Below are 22,148 nucleotides of genomic sequence, written 5' to 3' on the forward strand. Positions count from 1 at the left end.
CTTCTCCTTCTGGGACCCCTATAGTGTGAATGTTGTTGCCTTTAATGCTGTCCCAGAGGTCTCTTAGGCTGTCTTCATTTCTTTTCATTCTTTTTTCTTTACTCTGTTCCGCAGCAGTGAATTCCACCATTCTGTCTTCCAGGTCACTTATCTGTTCTTCTGCCTCAGTTATTCTGCTATTGATTCCTTCTAGTGTAATTTTCATTTCAGTTATTGCACTGTTCATCTCTGTTTGTTTGTTCTTTAATTCTTCTAAGTCTTTGTTAAACATTTCTTGCATCTTCTCGATCTTTGCCTCCATTCTTTTTCCGAGGTCCTGGATCATCTTCACTATCATTATTCTGAATTCTTTTTCTGGAAGGTTGCCTATCTCCACTTCATTTAGTTGTTTTTCTGGGGTTTTATCTTGTTCCTTCATCTGGTACATAGCCATCTGCCTTTTCGTCTTGTCTGTGCTTCTGTGAATGTGGTTTTTGTTCCACAGGCTGCAGGATTGTAATTCTTCTTGCTTCTCGTGAGTTCCTTGTTTTATATGCAGAAAATAATGTGTTTCTTATCTTGCCTTCAAGGGCAAGACGTTCACCAACAGAGAAGTCAGATTCACCAGAACATAAGATCCATAAAAGGCATAGCTTTGGAATTATTCACCTTCTTTGCCCTTGAAATTGGCTGGTACACAGGAGGCACTCATTTAATGGACAAACATACCCTTGTTCTGCTGCTAACATTGTTCTGTGATCTCCCTTTTGTCCTTCTAGGGCTAAGTTGTCCCTTCTACTTATAAAGAAAAATCTACACCTGTTTCACAGGGAGACATTTTCATAGCCAAATAAAATGGTAAAACCAAATTATTTACAGAATTATTACATTGGATGTGTAGTGCTACCATGTGTTTATTAAGTCTATTCATTCTGTGGTTCCTCTGGAAATACAATTACATTAATAGCAGCTTTTCATATTAGATTTAGGTCATCTGATAAAATCACTTCCTTCTCATTCTCAATTCTGATGTATTATTTATCATTTGACTTCAGTGCATACTTTACTAAATAATTCACAGCCTGTTACACCAAGTACTTCTTATTCATCACCTTGAAATGCTTCCTTTTCATTTCTTACCTTTCTGCAATTCACTGCCATTTTCCAAAGGCTTTTCTAGCTCTTTTTCCACTGTAGGGGCTATGCTTTTAGATGATAAAATAGCTGGAGGAGTATGAAATCTGTAGTATTCACCTAATCTCCCACAAGAAAATTAACAGTTAGTGTGCTGCTCACATCAAATATTAGAAAATCCACAAATGTTTGATTTCTTACCAGATTTATAACACATCTCCTTTATTGCTCTTTTTTCTTCAATTTCTTCAGGAATCTTTGTCCGTAAACTAGAAGCATCTATAGAATATGTATTTTTTAAGTTAAATTGTCCCAAGGCCAAATAACCTGAAAATTTATAAACCAGAATGAAACATCCCACACATTGTTCTCATGAATGGATTACTGTTTTAAAAAACACTTAAAATCAATAATTTGCACACTGTCATGTTTCTCATTGCTATATTTTACATTTTAGAAAGAATCAGTCAAGAGGAAGGAAATGACTATACATTATTTGTCTTGAGATGAGAAGCTGCAGGTACAGATTCACATTTGAGATCATCTTTGTTTGCTTGCTTGCTTGCTTGTTTAGAGAAGGAAGAGGTAAGTATGGGAGACCCAGAGCTACAGCAGAAAAGGACACATCTCCTCCCTCCTCTTCTTCCTCAAAGTTAGTTTTTAAAATTAAAGGATGGTGAATGGGTTGCAATATAGCCTCCTGAGGTTTCAGGGGCTCCTGACTCTGGGACAGAGGTGCCATTCCCTCCTGAGTTTGTTTCTGTAGTAAAATACCTACAGAAAATATGTCACATTTCAATTTTTCAATGTGCCCACATCCTGTGTCTCCATGGAAGGACATATTCCAGGGTAGAGACAGACTGAGAGTTCATTTTTCCACATGCCTATCTTGTTTGTACATACTTATTGGCACTGCAGGGCTGTGATGATATGGGAGGAATAGCATGGGCTACACTGCAAAAGACCTGGGTTCTAACCTTGTTTATACTTTGGCAAGGATTACCTGGGATAATGCAGATGATAGTGCTTTATAAATTATAAACTACTCTATTGATCTCTATAACTTCAAGGATTAAATGTGAGACAGATGTATATAATCAGGTAATAGATTGACACTCATGTATATCAATGCTAAGTTATATATAAATAATAAAAGTTATATAAATCAATGTTATCAGTATTAAGTTATATAAAAGTAAAACAGGTTATTAGTATACCTACAAGCAACTGTGCATATTTAAACGTGAGATCTGTCTCCTAGCCATCATACAACAAAAAACTTCCAATCCAAATGATAAGCATATGTGTACACATAGAACAAATTAGAACATAATGAATTTAACATACTTAATAAAATGAAAGCTATTTTCTCACCCAAATCTGCCTTATATATTATATTATACACTTCTAATAGTTAAACAGATATGTAGAAAATACCATGAGGTTTTTGAATGTGCACTGTACATCTGAGAAAAGGTTTACTAACCATTTTGTTCATCTTCTTCCTCCTCTTCTTCCTCAAAGTTTGTTTTTAAAACTAAGGGTTGGTGAATGGGTCGTGATATATTCTCCCGAGGTTTCAGAGGTTCCTGACTCTGGGTTGGGGGTGGAATTCCTTCCTGAGTTTCTTTCTGCGGTGTGATATCTATAGAGGAAATGCAACATTTCAGTCTTTTCAAGACACGTTTTGGTGCATGTTCAATGATCAACTGTTGTCCTCCTGATTAACTGCATATTTGTTAAAAGGTGTCTCTTCTTATTTCTGGAAAGGTTATTGAACCTTGCAAAAAAATTAACGTTTTGCTGGTAAGGTGTGGAAAATATGCTAATTCACAGACTTTAGATAGTAATTTTAACCATGACTTGGTATATATCATACTTCGATATAAATACAAAGTGATCATAAGCATTACTGTATTCTTACATTACATCCATGGGATAAGAATAACTTAACTAATCACATTACAATAAGTTAACAAAGGCAAACTCATATAAGACATAGCTTATAATGGCAGAGTATACGTGTTCAAAAGAGGAAAAAATCCAATGGTTGGGAGTTGATAACTTCAAAATGGGAATAATACTTTCAGATTCCTTTATTGACTCACATGGGTCAGATTGACCAAAGCTCTAGGTCATATTTAAATGTTCTGTAACCTTCAAAACTAACCAGCAAATAATAGAAAAAGCCAGTGAACACATGTATCTTCTATCATTACTTATTCAATTCTCTTGGTTTTTCAAACCAATAGTTATCAAATTTGGCTAATTATCAGAATCAACTAAAAAAATTATTCAAATCATCTTTTGGGTCTCTGTTTTTCAAATTTCTGATTCAGCAGGTCTAAATTAAAGCCTAGAGATCTGATACTATTTTTTAAATGTCTAAGATAATTACAAAATCAGCCAAATTTGGAAACCACGGCCCCGAATCAATGATCATCTATCTGGGGTCCTGGGTCACGGGAAGGCTTTCAGTGGGTTTGCCATCCCAATAATTTGAAAGCAATCTATCGTATTCCAGATCCTTAATTTCCACATCCACTTTCACCCTAAAATTAGTTTGCCTGAGAGCAAGCCTCAGTTCACAGTAGCCTTTTCTCCACTTTACAGAATAAAGCTCTACTTTACCCATGCCAAAATTTTCTATAACACATTGCCTGAAAAAGAAATCCTCCTTTACTGATTAATCAAACCACCATGAACTCATAGGGCTTTTTCCATTACCTTGACTTATACACATTTCTACCAGGAGAAAATCATTTTGTGATAGGCAGAATAATGTTCTCCCAAAGCTGTCCAAGTCTTAATCACTGAAACCTGTGTATACATTAGGTTATACAGGAAAGAGGAATTAAGACTGCTAATCAGCTGACCTCAGAATTGGCAGATTATCCTTTGTAATTCAGGTGGGTCTTTGAAAGTAGAAGAGAGATGCAGAGGAAAAGAGCCAGGAAGAGAAGTGTGACAGTGGAAGCTAGGTCAGAGTGATGCAGTGTCAGAATGGATACATTGCTGACTCCAAGGTGGAGGAAGGGGGACATGAACAAAGGACTACTGAAGACCTCTAGAAACTGGAAAGGGCAAGGCAACAGATTCTCTCCCAGAAATCTCCAGAAGGAACGCAGCCCTGGAGACACCTTAATTTTAATTCAGAGAGATCTTATCAAATTCCTAAACTATAGGATTACAAGACAATAAACTTGAGTTGTTGAAGTCACTTAGTTAAGGGTAAATTGTTACAACAGTAACAGAAAATAAATACACGTGGTATTAGAAAAAAGTGCTATCTGGTTGGAATGTTCTGAATTCAAATGCATAATAGAGTATGTTGCTAGTTAAGAATTTTTGTTGAAAAATTTTGCTTGCTCCATTTCTAGACTATTGTGAAAGACTATGTCACTCTTGAAAAAAAGTCTTGTGGGGCCTCCCTGGTGGCGCAGTGGTTGAGAGTCCGCCTGCCGATGCAGGGGATACGGGTTCGTGCCCCGGTCTGGGAGGATCCCATATGCCGCGGAGCGGCTGGGCCCGTGAGCCATGGCCGCTGAGCCTGTGCGTCCGGAGCCTGTGCTCCGCAACGGGAGAGGCCACAACAGTGAGAGGCCCGCGTACAGCAAAAAAAAAAAAAAAAAAAAAAAAAAAAGTCTTGTGGCGTCAATGAAAAGAGAGCACTAGTAAGAAACTGTGAGGGAAAAACCTGGCTTTAAACAGAACTTTTTAGCTATTCTCAATACATATTCCCAAGACTTGTCATTAGCTTCAAAGAAAAGCTTCAATGAACATTCAAAACAATACAAGTTAAAATCACATTTTATAAAAGCTTTATTGATATATAATTCACATACTATACGATTCCTCATTTAAGTGTATAATTCAATGTTTTTTAGTATATTCAGGGAGATGTGCAACCATCACCATGATCAGTTTTAGGATATTTGATCACCCCAAAAAAGGAAACCCATACCAATTAGCAGTTACTCTTCATGTCCACCCAATGTCCCCAGCCTTACACAAGCACTAGTATACTTTCTGTTTCTATGGATTTGCCTATTCGATATTTCATATTAATGGAATTATACAATATGTGGTCCTTGTACATGACTCCTTCCACTTACTGCAGTGTTTTTTATAGCCAAATAATATTTCACTGTATGCATATACCACAATTTATCCATTCATCACATGATGGACACGGGTAATTTCCACGTTTTTTGGTTGTTATAAATAATGTTGATATGAATATTGTTGTGCAAGTTTTTGTGAGGACATATCTCTTGGGTATATACTTAGGAGTGAATAAGTAGGACATATAGTGACTTTATGTTTAATCTTTTGAGGAACCGCCAGACTGTTTTCCAAAGCAATTGCACCATTTACATTCCTACCTGAAATGTATGAAGATTCTAATTTCTCTACATCCTCGTCAACTCTTATCTTTTTGATTAAACTATTCTAGTAGATGTGAGTGGCATCTCACTGTAGTTTTGATTTACATTTATCTAATGGTTAATGATGATGAGCATCTTTTCATGAGCTTATTAGCCATTTGTATATCTTTGAGAAATGTCTATTCAGAGTCTTTGTCCAATTTGTAATGGGATTGTCTTTATATTATTGAGTTGTAAGAGCTCTTTATATATTCTAGATATGTCTCTTATCAGATGAAAGATTTGCAAATATTTTCTCCCATTCTGTAGGTTGTCTTTTCACTTTCTTGATGGTATTCTTGAAACACAAAGTTTATAATTTTGATGAAATCCAATTCATTTTTTTCATTGACTGCTTGTTTTTCTGGTGTCATAACTGAGAGGGGTTTGAGTAACCTACAGTTTCTTATAAGAATTTTATAATTTTAGCTTATATTTAGGTCTTTGGTCTATTTTGAGTTAATTTTTGTAGTGTATAAAGAAGTCCAAGTTTGTTTGTGTTTTTTTTTATGGCTATCCAGTTTTCTTAGCACCATTTGTTGAGAATACTGTTCTTTCCACCATTGAGTGGTCTATGCACCCTTTTCAAAAATCAATTGACCAGAAATTGATTTATGGAAAGTTTTAGTTCTGGTCTCTCAGTTTTATCTCATTGATCTACATATTGATTTTTATGCCATTACCAGATGGTCTTGATTACTAGTTTTGTAGTAATTCCTACATTTCAAAATCAGTAAGTATAAGTTCTACAACTTTGTTTTTCATTTTCAAGATTGTTTTTACTATTCTGGGTCCCTTGAAATTCTATATACCATTGACCCTTGAACAACACATGCTTGAACTGCAAGGGTCCACTTGTACACGGATTTTTTTTTTAAATAGTAAATACTACAGTACTTGACAATCCAAGATTGATTGAATCTGAGCATGCAGAACCATGGATATGGAGGAACTGCAGATTCCAGAGAACCCTCTGAATCTATAGTTATCTGAGTATAACTATAAGTTATACTCAGATTTTATATGGCTTGGAGGGTCAGCTCCCCTAACCTCCTCTGTTGTTCAATGGTCAACTGTACATTTTAGAATCAGCTTGTCAACTTCTTCAAATAAGTCATTTGGGATTTTGATAGGAGTGGCATTGAATCTATAGACCAATTTGGGGGGTAATGCCATATTAACAATAAAACCAATCTATGAACATGGTTTATCTTTCCATTTTTAAAGTTTCTTTAATTTTTTTCAACAACGTTCTGTAGTTTTTGAATGTTTTGTTCTTCTTTTGTTAAAGTAATAACTAAAAATTTTTAATGCTGTTGTAAGTGGAATTTTTTTTTCATTTCATCTTCGCTTTGTTCATTGCTAGTATATAGAAATACAATCAATTATTGTATATTAATCTTGCACCCTGCTGAATTGATTACTTCTAATAGTTTTAAACAAGTTTTTTAGATTTTTCTAAGTGAAAGATCATGCCATATGTAAATAGAGATCATTTTATTTCTTCCTTTCCAATCTGAGTGCCTTTTATTTACCTTTATTGCCCAATCGCCCTGGCTTTAATATAAATGTCAAGAAAACATCCTTATCTTGTTTCTGATTAAGGGGAAAGGCTTTCAGTTATGCCAGTAAGTATATTAGCTGTGGATTTTTCATATATGTCCTACATCAGGTTGAGGGAGTTTCCTTCTACTTTTAGTTTGTTGAGTGTTTTTATCATGAAAGAGTGTTGGTTTTTGTCAATGCTTTTTGGTCATATACTATGATGACCATGACCATGTTTTGTTTTTTTTTTCCCTTTATTCTATTGATCTGGTGTATTACATTATCTCATTTTTTGTAGTTAAACCAACCTTGCATTTCTGGGATAAATCCCACTTGGTCATGAACTAAAATCCTTTTTTTAATGTTGGATTTAGTTTCCTAGAATTTTATCGAGTATTTTTGTGTGTATATTCTGTATAATCCTATTAATATTATATTACATCTGTAATGTGTTACAAACCCCAAAACACATTGTTATAATTATTACTTTCTATAACTTTATATTTCTTAAAGTAGTTGAGAGGAGAAGGAAAATACATATCTATAGAGTTTGATACATTAGCCTTCTTATTTATCATTTCTAGTTTTCTTCATTTGAGTTACCACCTGGTATCATTTCTTTACCGTAATACAGGTTTGCTTTTGCCTGTCTCTTTTGTGCTGTTATTGTCAAATATATTACATTTCTAAATGTTATAGGTTCAAAATACAATTATATACATGTACATATATTTTTTTCTTTCAGTACTTTGAGTATGTCATCCTACTGCCTTCTGGACTACTTTTTTTCTGGAGAAGTCAGCTGTTAATCATACTGAGGTTCTCTTATATGTGACAAATCATTGTTATTTTGCTTCTTTCCAGAATTTGCTTTTGTTTTGGCATTTACTCTTTTAACTATGATGTGTCTAGATGTGTCTATCTTTGGGTTTATTCTACTTAGCATTTGCTGTGCTCCTTGGATATGTAGATTAATAATTTTCATCAAATTTGGGAAGTTTTCAGCCATTATTTCTTTGAATATTTTTTTCTATTTTCCCTCCTCTCATTCTGGTACTCCCACTATGCATGTCCCACATTTCTCTGAGGCTCTGTTCATCTTTCTTTTTCTTTTTTTTAATTGAAGTAAAATTGATTTACAATGTTGTGTTTCACATGTACAGCAAAGTGATTCAGTTATACATACATATACTTCTATTTTTTTCAGATTCTTTTCCTTTATAGGTTATTATAAAATATTGAGTGTAGTTCCCTGTGCTATACAGTAGGGTCCTTGTTGGTTATCTGTTTTATATATAGTAGTGTGTATATGTTTATACCAAACTCCTAATTTATCCCTCCCCCTCCCCCTTTCTCCTTTGGTAACCATAAGTTTGTTTTCTATGTCTGTGCATCTATTTCTGTTTTGCATACATACAAGTGCATTTGTATCGCCCCCCCCCTTTTTTTAGATTCCACAGATAAGTAATATCATATGGTATTTGTCTTCTATGTCTGGCTTACTTCATTTAGGATGATAATCTCTAGGTCCATCCATGTTGCTGCAAATGGCATTATTTCATTATTTTTTATGGCTGAGTAATATTCCATTGTATAAATAAAGGGAGAGGGCCCAAATCGATAGAATTAGAAATTAAAAAGGAGAAGTTACAACTGACACCACAGAAATACAAAGGACCATAAGAGACTACTACAAGCAACTATATGCTAATAAAATGGACAACCTAGAAGAAATGGACAAATTCTTAGAAAGGTACAATCTACCAAGACTGAACCAGGAAGAAATAGAAAATATGAACAGACCAATCACAAGTATTGAAATTGAATCTGTGATTTAAAAACTCCCAACAAACAAAAGGCCAGGACCAGATGGCTTCACAGGCAAATTCTACCAAACATTTTTCTTTTCATTTCTATACCTTTTTCAGACTATATGATGTCTATTGATATCTTTAGTTTGCTGATTCTTTCTTATGTCAGCTTAAATCTGCAGTTGAACCCCTCTAATAATTTGTCCTTTTGGTTATTGTTCAACTCTAGAATTTCTATTTCATTCTTTTTCATAGTTTATATACTTTTCCAATAAAATTCTAATTTTATGTGCAGTAATTATTTATCTAAGTTTGTAATGTAATTATGTTATTTTAATAAATTATATATCAATAATAATTGCAATGACAACTCAATCCTAAGGAAATGTATTAAAGAGATAAGTTAACGACTATAAGGCTCCATAATGTGGAGGCTTATTCTTATAGGGAATTTAAAAAATTTAGATTTTAATTTATTCTATTTTATTTTATTTTTATTATATTTAAATTTGACACCTATTTGCTTTTAAACTTGGAGATGATCACCAGAAGGATTAGGCCTCTTTTGAAAATGTCTGGTTTAGCAACAGTTAAATGAAATCTTTTTTTTTTTTTGGCCATGATGGGTCTTAGTTGCAGTATGCGAGATCTTCGTTGCCATGTGCAGGATCTTGGTTGCGGCATGCAGGATCCTTAGTTGTGGCGTGTGGGGTCTTTTAGTTTGGCATGCAGAATCTTTTTTTTTTTTTTTAGTTGTGACATGTGGGATCTTTCTTTTTTTTTTTTTAGTTGCGGCACGCGGAATCTTTAGTTGTGCGTTCAAACTCTTAGTTGCGGCATGTGGGATCTAGTTCGCTGATGAGGGATCGAACCCAGGTCCCTGGCATTGGGAGCATGGAGTCTTAGCCACTGGACCACCAGGGAAGTCCCTAAATGAAATCTTTTTCAAAAGAGCCCAAAACCTTTTAAAATTTGTTAGCAGATTAAAGTTTAAATTGGGTGGATAGACCTAGAGTCTGTCATACAGAGTGAAGTAAGTCAGAAAGAGAAAGACAAATACTGTATGCTAACACATATATATGGAATTTAAGGGAAAAAAATGTCATGAAGAACATAGGGGTAAGACAGGAATAAAGACACAGACCTACTAGAGAATGGACTTGAGGATATGGGGAGGGGGAAGGGTAAGCTGTGACAAAGTGAAAGAGCGGCATGGACATATATACACTACCAAACGTAAGGTAGATAGCTAGTGGGAAGCAGCCGCATAGCACAGGGAGATCAGCTCGGTGCTTTGTGACCGCCTGGAGGGGTGGGATAGGGAGGGTGGGAGGGAGACGCAAAAGGGAGGGGATATGGAAACATATGTATATGTATAACTGATTAAACTTGTTATAAGGCAAAAAATTAAAAAAAAAAAAAAAGAAAGAAATAAAGTTTAAATTGCAAAAAGACTAACTGGCAGTTTTATATTCCCAGACAAAAATGCAGGACTCAAGTATTGAACTTAGTGCTTAAAGATAACAGACAATGGCAAATCAACTAATGGGAAATTGCCTTTGGCAAACACCTCATTCTGGAAGAGCACAGCTGGTAACGTAGATAGCATTGCTGTGGCTCCAACTCACCTACTTAATATGGACCACATGATGGGTCCCAATTCCTTGATCAGAGGCCCTAGAAATTTTCACAGGTTACACATTTAAATGCGTAAATTTTATCTTATTTTAACTGGCTACAAACTTACATGTGAATTACACGATGCTATGTATGAAACAGTAGTTATATTTCGCTACCAAAAAATCATCATTATTCCCACCCTGGTCACATGCACCTATTGAAACATAAAGGTAGATTTTGAAATAAAGGTATAACTTTGTGAGTTAATTTTTGTCTAAGGTGAGATGATTTATTTTCCCGGTTTTGGTTAATATGAACCTTAGTAGGTAAATGTCCCTGGAAATATTTTAGGAAATATTAGGTCTACGAAAGATCAAATTATACCTTCTGAGGTACTGAAACATTTTTAGAATGAACAGATGATGCAGTAGGTTCAACACATAATTCAAATGAGCTTTGCAGTTTCCTCCAGTCTGGAAATTGAATCCTATTTCCTAGAGCACAGACATCTGTCTGGGCAGAGAAAAAATATTTACCTGCTTAACATGAATAAATACTTTTCTGGACTTCCTGGGATAGAATTAGCCACTATGTGAAAGGTAGTACTATGTACCTATGCTTCGTGGTTGGGATTCAGCAGTAAACAAAATAAAGATTCCTACTCTTACGGAATGTTCATTCTATAGGGAGGAATCAGACAACAAACAATAGATGTTGTGAAGAAATAAATTATACGTTATCTGAGAAAATCAGGGAAATGGCAAAAGAAAGCAGAGTACGGCCAGGAAGAATGTGCAGGGAGGAAGTGGGAAGGCTGCCACATTTCCAACAGAGTATGCAGGGTCGACCTCATTAACACATGATGTTTGAGTAAGGCCTTGAAGAGGTAAAGGAGTTTACCATAAAGCTGTTGAGAGAAGGGTGTTTCATGCAAAGCCCTTGAAGCAGGAGCCTACTAGCAGGGAGAAGCAGGGAAACTGGTATGGTTGGAGCAGAGTGAGCAAGTAGAACAGCTGCAGGAGATACATGCAGAGAGGAAACAGGGCACCACATCAAGTACAGTCGTTGAGGCCTTTGTAAGGACTGATTTTACTCTGAATGAAATGAAAACCGATGGGAGGGATGATGCCTGATTTATGCATACGAGTATCACTGACTGTGCTTTGAACAGACATAGAGGGACAAGAGTTGAAGTAGGAAAACCATTTAGGCTATTGCAGTAATCCAGTCAAGAAATGATGTTGGTGTTTTGGCCCAAGGTGGGAATAGTAGAAATAGTGAGAAAAGTTGGACTTTGGATATATTAAATACAGTAGAGTTAACAGGATTTCTGTATGGATTGGATGTGGGATATGAGAGAAACAGAGTTTGAGGATGATTCAGTTGACCTGAACGATAGAAGGATAGAACTGCCATTAAACCAAGATAGAAAGCCCATGGATATAGCAGGTTTGGGGATATAGGAGTAAAATTGTGAGTTGAGTTTTGAATGTGTTAAGTGGGAAATATCTACTCAAGTTAAGAGCCCAAGTGAAAAGTTGAATATAAGGATCTTTGAAGTTCAAGAGAGAGGTCTGGAATAGATATGTAAATTTAGGAGTAATTTACATATGGATCATAATCAAAGGCATGAGACTGGATGAGATTACCAAGGGAGTAGGCAGAGAAGAAAAGAGAACGAAGAACTAACTCCTAGAACATACCACATGTAAGAGGATGGGGAAAAGAGGAAAAACCAGTGAGGGAGAGCAAAAACAGAATACTGGGTAGATAGGAGTAAAACAAAGAGGTACAGGGTCTTGGAAGCTAGATAAGGAAATTCTATCAATGAGGGAGGAGTGATCAAGTCTGTCAAATGCTGCTAATGGTTCCAGTTATGGAAGGACTGAAAGTTGACCACTGGATTTAATAATTTGTATATCAATGGTGAAAGAGGCTGAAAAGGATGATTTACATGGGATTAAGAGAGAATGGGTGGGGAGGATTTGATAATACCAAGTCAAGGATAACTATTTTGAGAACTGCTACAAAGAGAAAGAAAAAAATGGGGTGGTAGCTTGTACGAGGATGGATTAAGACAAAGGAGATTTTTTTTCCTCAGTTTAAGTTTAATAGAAACTACAAAAGGTCAAAAGTGATACCCTACCACTGTACACATCAGTTGGCCTGTCCCATAATACAGCCCAGGCCATTCCCTCCAAAGGAAGAAAGGCTGGCAATTAGTATTTAGAGTATAACTGAGAGAGTGACTGAGATGGGGAAGGGTAAGCTCAGTGGAGGAATTGAGTTCGAGCAACTGAGAGGCTAGGGTGGTAGATCATATACTTACATATTGGAATCACCAAGAATGGACACAGGAGTACAGTTAGAGTGACTATGAGCCAGGAGTTCATACTTCTGAACAATGGGGAGGAAGGATGTGAACAGATGTAGACAAAAGCAAAAAGAACAGCAACGCCGAGGGGGGATAATGGCATGAGATACCAACTGGATGGTTTTAAGGAGACGTGATAGAGAACAATCTGACATTTGGCAATAGGACCTAAGGAAACCTTCTACTTCATCTCCAGATCAAGTGGTACTTGAGAACTGGGGATAAAAACAGCCACCACTTGGAGAGTGCTGCTGGAGAAGGAGGGGGGAGTGACCCTTACATTCGACTATGAAGACGAAGGGAAAGTTCAGGGAAGAAGTTGAAAAAGAATTCTCCTGATAATGAAGGTTGGGGAGGAGTGGATGAAAGGGGCCAAATAAGGAGAGGAGTGAGTCATTTGAAAGATGGGGTTTCTGATATTGACTGATGTGAAATAATAGAAAATACATTGGTCTCTGCCCCCAGTTCTTGGCACAGAGTTCCTAAAACCTTCGTGAGTTCCTAAGTAAAAAGAGCACTGGGAACATCTTTTGTTCTAATATTTGGCCTTTGACCCTGGTTCCTGACACAGAGCTCCAAAATCCCTTAGAGTTTCCTCAGTGATGGGAGTGTCCTTTGTTCTAATGAGGTGACTCTGGGTGGGCTCCTGGTAGCTTCATGAGTAGGGTTTGTCACCAGAAAGACCAAGCCAGCATTAGAAGCTTGGAACTCTCAGCCCCTCCCCCATGTCCAGGAAGGGGAGAGGGGCTAGAGGTTGGTTTAATAATCAATCATGCTTTTACCTGATGAAGCCTCCATAAACATCCCAAAAGTATAGAATTCAGAGAGCTTCCAGGTTGATGAACACATCCACCTACTGGACGGTGGCACACCCCAACTCCACAGGGACAGAAGTTCCTGTGCTCGGGCCCTTCCAGACCTCACCTTATGTGCCTCTTCATCTGGTTGTTGATCTGTGTGATGAACATCCTCTATTACAGTAGAGGATGCCATCCTCTATGGCGTCGTCTATTACAATAAACTGGTAAAGATAAGGAAGTGTTTCCCTGAGTTCTTTGAGCTGTCTAGCAAATTATTTAATCCAGGGAGAGAGATCATGGAAACCTCCAATTTGTACCCAAGTTAGACAGAGGCTGTGGGTAACCTAGGGACCTTCTACTTGCAATTAATGTCTAAAGTGGAAGGTAATCTTTGGGGATACAGTCATTAATCTGTGGAGTGTGTGCTAACTCTGGTTAGTATCAGAATTGAATTAAATTATAGGACACCCAGCTAATGTCACAGAGAATTGATTGGTTTGGGAAAAACCCACTTGTATGGTGTCAGAAGTGTTGTGAGTATGGTACTAGTGTGAGAATAAAGGAGAAACACACAGGAGTATTTTCCCCCCCTAGGGAAACTGACATAAACAGGAATAAAGGGTAGAATAAAATTAGTCCTGGTGAATTCAAAACACATAAGTGTATTTGTCCCCTGTAGAAAGATGAAAGGAGGTTTGAGGAAGTAGGGTATTAGCAGCCTATGAAGCCTGCTTATCCCCTCTCATGATGGAGGTAGAATGGCTAGGGGAAGGATTTGGTCCCAGTGCATGGATCTGGTTTGGACTCTATTGAGAGAGGGGAAACCTTATTCCAAAGTCAGGAGCAGTTTTGACACATGTTGAAGAAATTGAGACTTCCAGAAAAGCTAGAATTTATTTTTGATGTCCAGATTCTATGCCTAATAAATGAGAATAATAAAATGTATCCCTACAGAATTTAGCCCAGGGCATGTCTTATAGTGGGGAGCCCAATAATTGTTACACAGACACTCTACCTTGCCTTTGCCCAGAGATGGAGTCTTTGTTTTCCTCTAGTCCTAAAAGAATTAGTTTGAAAGATAGCAATTTTATCCATAGACCTTTAGGAAGCAAACTATTACACTAGATATAGAGAATTTAGTACAATGTCCTCAGGAAATAAAATCACACTAGATGTAAAACAATGGGATCAAGTTAACCACTTAGTAAGTGTAACAACTTTCATCCCAGTAGGTTACCTTCAGTAGTTATCTATCTATCCCCATCCATCTATCCATACATCCAATTTTATTGAGCATCTGTGCTCCAGACATTGTGCAAAGCATTGGTAAAGAAACTAGTTATGATCCCCATCCTTGTGATGTTTACAGTCTAGTGAAGAAAAACATTGATCAAGGTACCACATGTATAATGAATGCTATGAGATCAGAGTTTTCCAGAAGACTATAACAAAGAAGCATAATTTTGAGTCATTCATTTGCCAAGGATTATCTGAAGCCAAATTTTCAAATCCAAAGGACTAATATTCTGTAAACTCATTTCTAGAATAATTCCATTGTAAGAAATATGGTGGCCACAGCAGGAGAGTGTCATAGCTATAGCATCAGGGAAACCTGACAATCCCAACCTCTTAAGCAAGGTTCTTGCCACTCACTGTTATAGGGCGTGGTGTCTTCCCTATCCCCTTCCCAGAACCTAGTTTAAGGTTCCTCACATAGTAGAACCTCAGTGTCATTTAGCTGGATTGAAGTATGCCACTTACTCTGCAACAATGGGATTGCATTTTATCCACAAATGAAGTCTTAGGAAGAACCACACATCTAGCTGTTCTTCTAGAAGCAGAAGTGTGCAAACCAGAGCATGCCCTTGCTCTCCCCACCTATGGGATAAGGGCACAACGGTGAGGCCAGTTGTGCGATGATTTGCTGAGACAGTTCCCCTCTACCTAGTGAGGTCAGTAGTCCTCTCACTTTTCAGATGAATAAATCCACTTTAGAAACACAGAGAAAGTTTGACTTGCTCTTTGTTCACTACATTTTTGTTGGCTACTTGATGGCTCATTCTAAGCTTCATCTCATGATTCTTGATAGAACCATCCCAAATCATTCAGTGGATGTTAAACTGCATTACTCACCTTTCATACTTTATTTAACGTGTCATTCTATGCTGCTACTCCAAAACCAGATTATAATATGGTATATCCGTGTTATTCAAAAAAAATACTCACTGCTACTTGCTGGCAAAAATAATCCATTGATATTTCGAGGTTTGCTGTGATAAAAGGTACAACTGATCTTCACACAACCAAAAGGCTGAGTTTCCCAGAAGCATGAAATGCTGCAGTTTTTCTAGACAAAGGAGGTGGGGGAAATGTAATGCTCAGATGCCATATTCACAATAAATACAATGTGCTACAACACAACACAAGGTGACAAAAACTACTGCAATTGCTGATTTAAGATCACGTGTGTTTCTAGGCTTTGAGTGTTTCTAAGCTCTGCTATTTAAAAGATGCAATGGGGGGCCTCCCTGGTGGCGCAGTGGTTGAGAGTCCCTGCCGATGCAGGGGACACGGGTTCGTGCCCCGGTCCGGGAAGATCCCACATGCTGCAGAGCGGCTAGGCCCGTGAGCCATGGCCGCTGAGCCTACACTTCTGGAGCCTGTGCTCCGCAACGGGAGGGGCCACAACAGTGAGAGGCCCGCATACCACACACACAAAAAAATAAAATAAAAATAAAATAAAAGATGCTATGGATTTCCTAAAATATACTTGACCATTTTTTTAAGCATTTAAATTGAGCAAAGTGCAAAATGCCTAAAATTAAGTAATGGAAGGAAAATCATTTCTTCTCAATTGTGTTGTAAGACTATAGTTCAGTATTATCGAAGGGAGATACTTTTAACAAACATGATGATGCTGAGTAATTCTACCTGCATTTCCATGTGTCTAAATCTGCAAAGTGGATCTAAACATTTTCCTTTTCTCCATAATGAGCACACAGTGTCACTGCCAAGGGCCTCTTTACAGTGTCGGAATCGGCACTGGGAACCCTAAAAGGAAAAAGTAAACAGTGTAGAAAACTCAATATATGAATGTTAGTGTTTAACAACAGATTACTAATCAACTAAAGAAAATATGAGATCAAATTAAAATTTAAAAAAATACTACAAATACAAGGCCATAAAGTCTAAATTCTAGCAAACCAGTCTAATTTTAATGAAAGACACAAGATAATCTAATGATTAAATAGCACAACACGCCATGAGTCACTGATAAAATTCTCCTTCTTGTTATCAGTTAATCCATATGGCTCACTAAGGATAAACATATAAAAGATCAGTGACACTCTTAATCACAATCCAATGACAGAAGGATCTAATTTTTCTTTCTTAAGAAAGCCAGAATTTTTTTTTAAGAATCATCACCCATATTCTAATTGTAGAGATGATCTCTATTAATCATATCTTTTATTAGATAATTGTTTTCTTACTTTATGGAGATACTAAGTGTATTTATATAGGGAAAGTGAATGGAGCTTAAACTTTGTATTATTGTGGAATTTTAAATAATTAGCACATCGTGCTGTTACATTACATGTATATGCTATATGCCCTTGGTCTACAATTGTGCCTATACATTTACACATTTATATCATTATATCCCAACAAAAGCAGATATGGATTATTTTAAAGGGCTTCTATTTTTTTATTTTATATCTTTTACACATAGATCCACAATTGGGAAAACTTCAAGTCATTGGCTTTTGGGGCAGAGGGTGGGTAACATAGAATAAAAATATCCTATTAAACTCATCCCTTTTTTAGACGCGTGCTTCAGGGTTGTCCCTTATTTTTTTTCCCACCCTCTTACTCTCTGTCTTCAGTCTCTCTCCCTTTTAAGGTGGATCTGTAGGTCTTGTAGTCCAGGATAGTGGGCAGGAACCAGATAAACTGGTATTTGAACTCTATTTTGCCCATAATCAGAAAGTCAATCTGTTACTCACCCTCTCTGTGCCTCAGTTTCCTCACCTGTAAAAAGGGAATAAAGTGCCCTCCTCACAGATTGTTGTAAAAATTATGGGAGATAAAGTATTGTGATTGCTATTATTATTTTTATTTGTTCATTTATTTATTGAGAACTTACTAAGTATTTGAGGATACAGCAGTGAAATAGACAAAACTCTCTGCCCACAGGGAACATAAATTCTATTATTTCTTATCATCCTAGGGTTTAATCTTAAAGTAACAGATAAGAGAAGTAGATCTCATTCTTACAGTCAAGTTGACTCCATTCAGTTGTCCTAGCAGAGATGAAATGCTTTAAACCAGATACAGCATGTCTTTCACTGGGTTCATTCTGGTATGAACATGAAGCTCCAAACTCTGAATTTCTACATTTCTTATTTGGTTTCATTGAGATCCATTAATCCTTATCACTTAGATTAAATATTTTTTCCCATTTTAACTTTATAAACTTCAATTCATGTTTGGCCAATTTGTTTGTATTACTTTCTTTTCCTTTTTCCATGATATTATTTGCTGTTACTTTGACAGGGGAAAATTCAGTAATTTCGTTAATAAATTTCAAAATAGGGGGTAAATTAGATTTATTTAACTGTTTGATAGTGACCTGAATTTAACTATTCGAATTTATATGACTGGAATCACATTAGCCAAAACAGTATGATGTATCATATAATGTTTCAATATTAGGAATTTGATGTTTCAAGGAGCCATAATATAGGCAAAAGTGCCACACTGAGGATTAAAAAGCCAGGGGCATATAACTGGCATATAGAAGGGTAGTTTCAAACAATTTTAAATTATCCCAGATTTTATCAGAGAAATTCAATATATCAAAAATACATGATAGGGGTCTTCACTGGTGGCGCAGTGGCTGAGAGTCCGCCTGCCGATGCAGGGGACGCGGGTTCGTGCCCGGTCCGGGAGGATCCCACATGCTGCGGAGCGGCTGGGCCCGTGAGCCATGGCCGCTGAGCCTGCGCGTCTGGAGCCTGTGCTCCGCAACGGGAGAGGCCGCAGCAGTGAGAGGCCCGCGTACCGCAAAAAATAAACCAAAAAAACCCCAAACAAACAAAAATACATGATAAGGGGCTTCACTGGTGGCGCAGTGGTTGAGAGTCCGCCTGCCGATGCAGGGGACATGGGTTCGTGTCCCGGTCCGGGAGGATCCCACATGCCACGGAGCGGCTGGGCCCGCGAGCCATGGCCGCTGAGCCTGCGCGTCCGGAGCCTGTGCTCCGCGACGGGAGAGGCCACAGCAGTGAGAGGCCCGCGTACCGCAAAAAATAAACCAAAAAAACCCCTAAACAAACAAACAAAAATACATGATAAGGGGCTTCACTGGTGGCGCAGTGGTTGAGAGTCCGCCTGCCGATGCAGGGGACGCGGTTTGTGCCCGGTTTGTGCCCCGGTCCGGGAGGATCCCACATGCCGCGGAGCGGCTGGGCCCGTGAGCCATGGCCGCTGAGCCTGCGCGTCCGGAGCCTGTGCTCCGCGACGGGAGAGGCCACAACGGTGAGAGGCCCACGTACCGCAAAAAAAAAAACAGACAAACAAAAAACATAAGGATTTACTTCAGATTTTAAATACATAAAGTATTTTGTGGGAAAATAGTAAATTTGGATTCAGCAATGCAAATTATTGCCATATCTTCCTTCGTTCTACTAAAAAGCTTAAGCATGGGAAGTACTGTAAATTGTACAATATTTACCTTTAGGCATGTGGAATTAACAAAGAAATAGCAGTCATTCCCAACTTCTGCCATCTTCAACTCTCTTGCTGCTAATCCTATGTTTTTTAATATAAGAATTGCAGGAATGCAAATATATCTTCCACAGTCTTTCAGGCTATCAGTAGGTTTTTTTTTTTTTTTTACTGATAGGGAAGCCCTATCAGTAGTATTTTTAAAACTGATCTCCTGTTGACAGTATATTACACAATAAATAATTCTTAAATAAATTTAAATTAGAAGATACCTTCTCTAGCTTAGCAGAAATGTTGAAAGTGTTTGCTAGTAAGCACACAAACTCAGACTTCCAGAATTTTGCTCACTGTTACCTCATCCATTATTTGCTCATCATAAATGACCTCATATCTAACTGTAGGCTAGGTTACCTTAGTGAATACTGTACAGTAATTTCTCTTACTCAATTCTAGTATATTGACCAGAAAAAGCTAATAAAAATAAAATAGTATGTTTTATCCTTCAATGTTCTGATTGAAATTGGAACATAAACTAGTTCATACTTTCATAATTAAGAAGTATTAAGTATTTCACAAGTAAATATTTTCTAAACTCTTATTTCTATATATGATTTGGAAACAAAACTAAAATTTTTAAATAGGTAAATATACTATCTATATTTCAAGATAAAAGTAAAATTATTTAATTATGTACTCACCGCTATCTACTGATTTGAAAAAAATCATTCAGATTGTGATATTTAATAGATGCCTGAAAATAAATTGGACTACTTATTCATCTTGTAGCTATATTCCATTTACTCTTCAGACATCATTAAAAGAGGAATAGCTTCTTCCTATAGCAGAAAGATTCCAGAATGCTTGCAAATTTTGAGAATTTGTTGAAAGCAAAATGAAGTACTCTGATTCCCAGAATGAGACATTTTAATCAGTAGTTACTGAGGTCTTCATCTTAGTATCTTTACTAAAAGAACTAGAACCTAGCAGAAATTAATAAAAATATCCATAGAAGGTAACTTAGAAAATGCCATAGAGATGACAAATTACAGTAGATCAAAATATATTTTTAAATTGCAGTGTACTTTTAATCGTAAATTTAAAAGATCAAGACATAGATTTTCATTTTGGTTAAGTAAAAAAGACTAAGTTGGTATGAACTTTCTGAATATACTGCTTTAGGATAAAAATCTAGGAAATAAGCTAAAATTTATTCACCTATAACTGTAAATAAAAGAAAATAATAAAAAGAACTATGCATTAGAAGTAAATGAAGTAGAGAATAAAGATTTGACTAAAACCTTGGAAATAATTGCAATGATATATAGAAAAATCTAATATCTCAACTTTTGTTTTGCCCTACCTTCTAACTCTAGAATAACAATGTACTCATCTTAAGCACATAGGTTACTGGGAGAAACACCCCTAAGAAATAGCTTTAAGTGGTCTTTGCCTCCAGATAAACTTCCTCTCCACCTATGAACTTTTAGCTGCATTGGACTATTTTCAAATACTGTTACCAAACACCATTGTTGCATGATTACATTAACATCATGATTAAAGCCATTGTGAGAACCCATGTTTTACACAGGGGAAAGGCTGAAGAAATGCTTTTACCTCTTGAAGTTAGTTTTGAACAATTATGTTCCATTAGAAACAGCAAAAACACATCAAACCCAGAAGGGAATTATTATTATTATTATTCTTTTTTTTGCCATTGTAAATAGATCTGTGCATTTTGGTAGTGTTTAGAATGCCTGGAACCCTAATTTCTTCTTTTTTTCCAACTCTCTTTTCCTTTCCTTTCTTTCTTTCTACCCTCCCTCTCCCCCCCCACACACACCTTTCCCTTATTCTCTTCACTCCTTTCCTGTTGTGAAATTCATTCTAGTTTTTCAGGGAAAGCTATGACTATACCCAGGACGAATTTTTCTCCCTATAATGAGTAAAGAAGAGTTATAAGAAATTTGCCTGCACAGCTCAGGGTAGGCCTGAAAAATTCTGTGTTTTTGTGTTGGCCAGGGTACACTCTGCACTGAATCTTTCATTTTGGGTTCATGCCAGAACACTAACATGTGAGAGAAAAAAGTCTTTCTTCCAGTTTGTGTTAACACCACTTTAAGTACTGGGGCTGGTAGTCACTCCTTGCTGACTCTTCAGACTTATGAGAATCAGGCAAAGGGGTTGGCTGCTACCCATCAGAGAGAGTAGGAGTCCAGATTGTAACTGTGAATGGGTTCTGTGGCTGTCCCCTGCGTTGGACTCCCCTGTTTCTGCCAGAAGCTGTGCTCCAGGCACTGATGAAATCAAAGCACTAGAAATAGAGTGCTTCCTAAAAAAATGGTTAGCTTTGCTGCTACTTTCAAACAGCAAGTGGAATGTTTTGGAAGATGATCTTTTCTCAGAAATGATAGAGTGTTGGAACTAAAAGACTCCGTGGCAGTTTGGGAAATGACAGCTGAGAGTTGTGACGGTTATTTAATTGTTGTCTCCTTGAGACCAATGAAACAAGCTGCTTTTTAGGATTCTTCTGGAGGAACAAAGTCACTGGTTTTTGACTACAAAATACTAAGACGTTTCTGGTCCCGGGATCTCACATCAGGTGTTTTCTCCCCCAACCCCCTTATTTATTTATTTAATTTATTTTTCCTTTGAGAAAATCAAAGATAGCAGAAGAGAAAGTAAATACTTTTATACAGCAAATCTCTTTCATCCCTCCCCTCTGAATCAAAAA

At 36.9% G+C, this 22,148-nt stretch overlaps 1 protein-coding gene across 1 annotated transcript in view; it reads right to left on the bottom strand.

The window, feature by feature from the left end:
* The window catches only part of LOC309812119 (uncharacterized protein C12orf50 homolog), a 32,370-nt gene extending 15,722 nt beyond the window's left edge, over positions 1–16,648 (bottom strand). The window contains exons 1-5 of the mRNA XM_082635622.1: positions 16,622–16,648; positions 15,917–16,037; positions 2,600–2,758; positions 1,315–1,392; positions 1,120–1,233 (exon numbers count right to left, since the gene is read on the bottom strand). Of these exons, the coding sequence (XP_082491748.1) occupies positions 1,120–1,233; positions 1,315–1,392; positions 2,600–2,758; positions 15,917–16,037; positions 16,622–16,633 (484 nt within the window). The 5' untranslated portion in view covers positions 16,634–16,648. The remainder of the gene's footprint in view (positions 1–1,119; positions 1,234–1,314; positions 1,393–2,599; positions 2,759–15,916; positions 16,038–16,621) is intronic.
* Positions 16,649–22,148: the final 5,500 nt, after the last annotated feature.

Source organism: Mesoplodon mirus, assembly GCF_964341445.2.
Source record: "Mesoplodon mirus genome assembly, chromosome: 11".
In the NCBI taxonomy this organism is placed as follows: Eukaryota; Metazoa; Chordata; class Mammalia; order Artiodactyla; family Ziphiidae; genus Mesoplodon; species Mesoplodon mirus.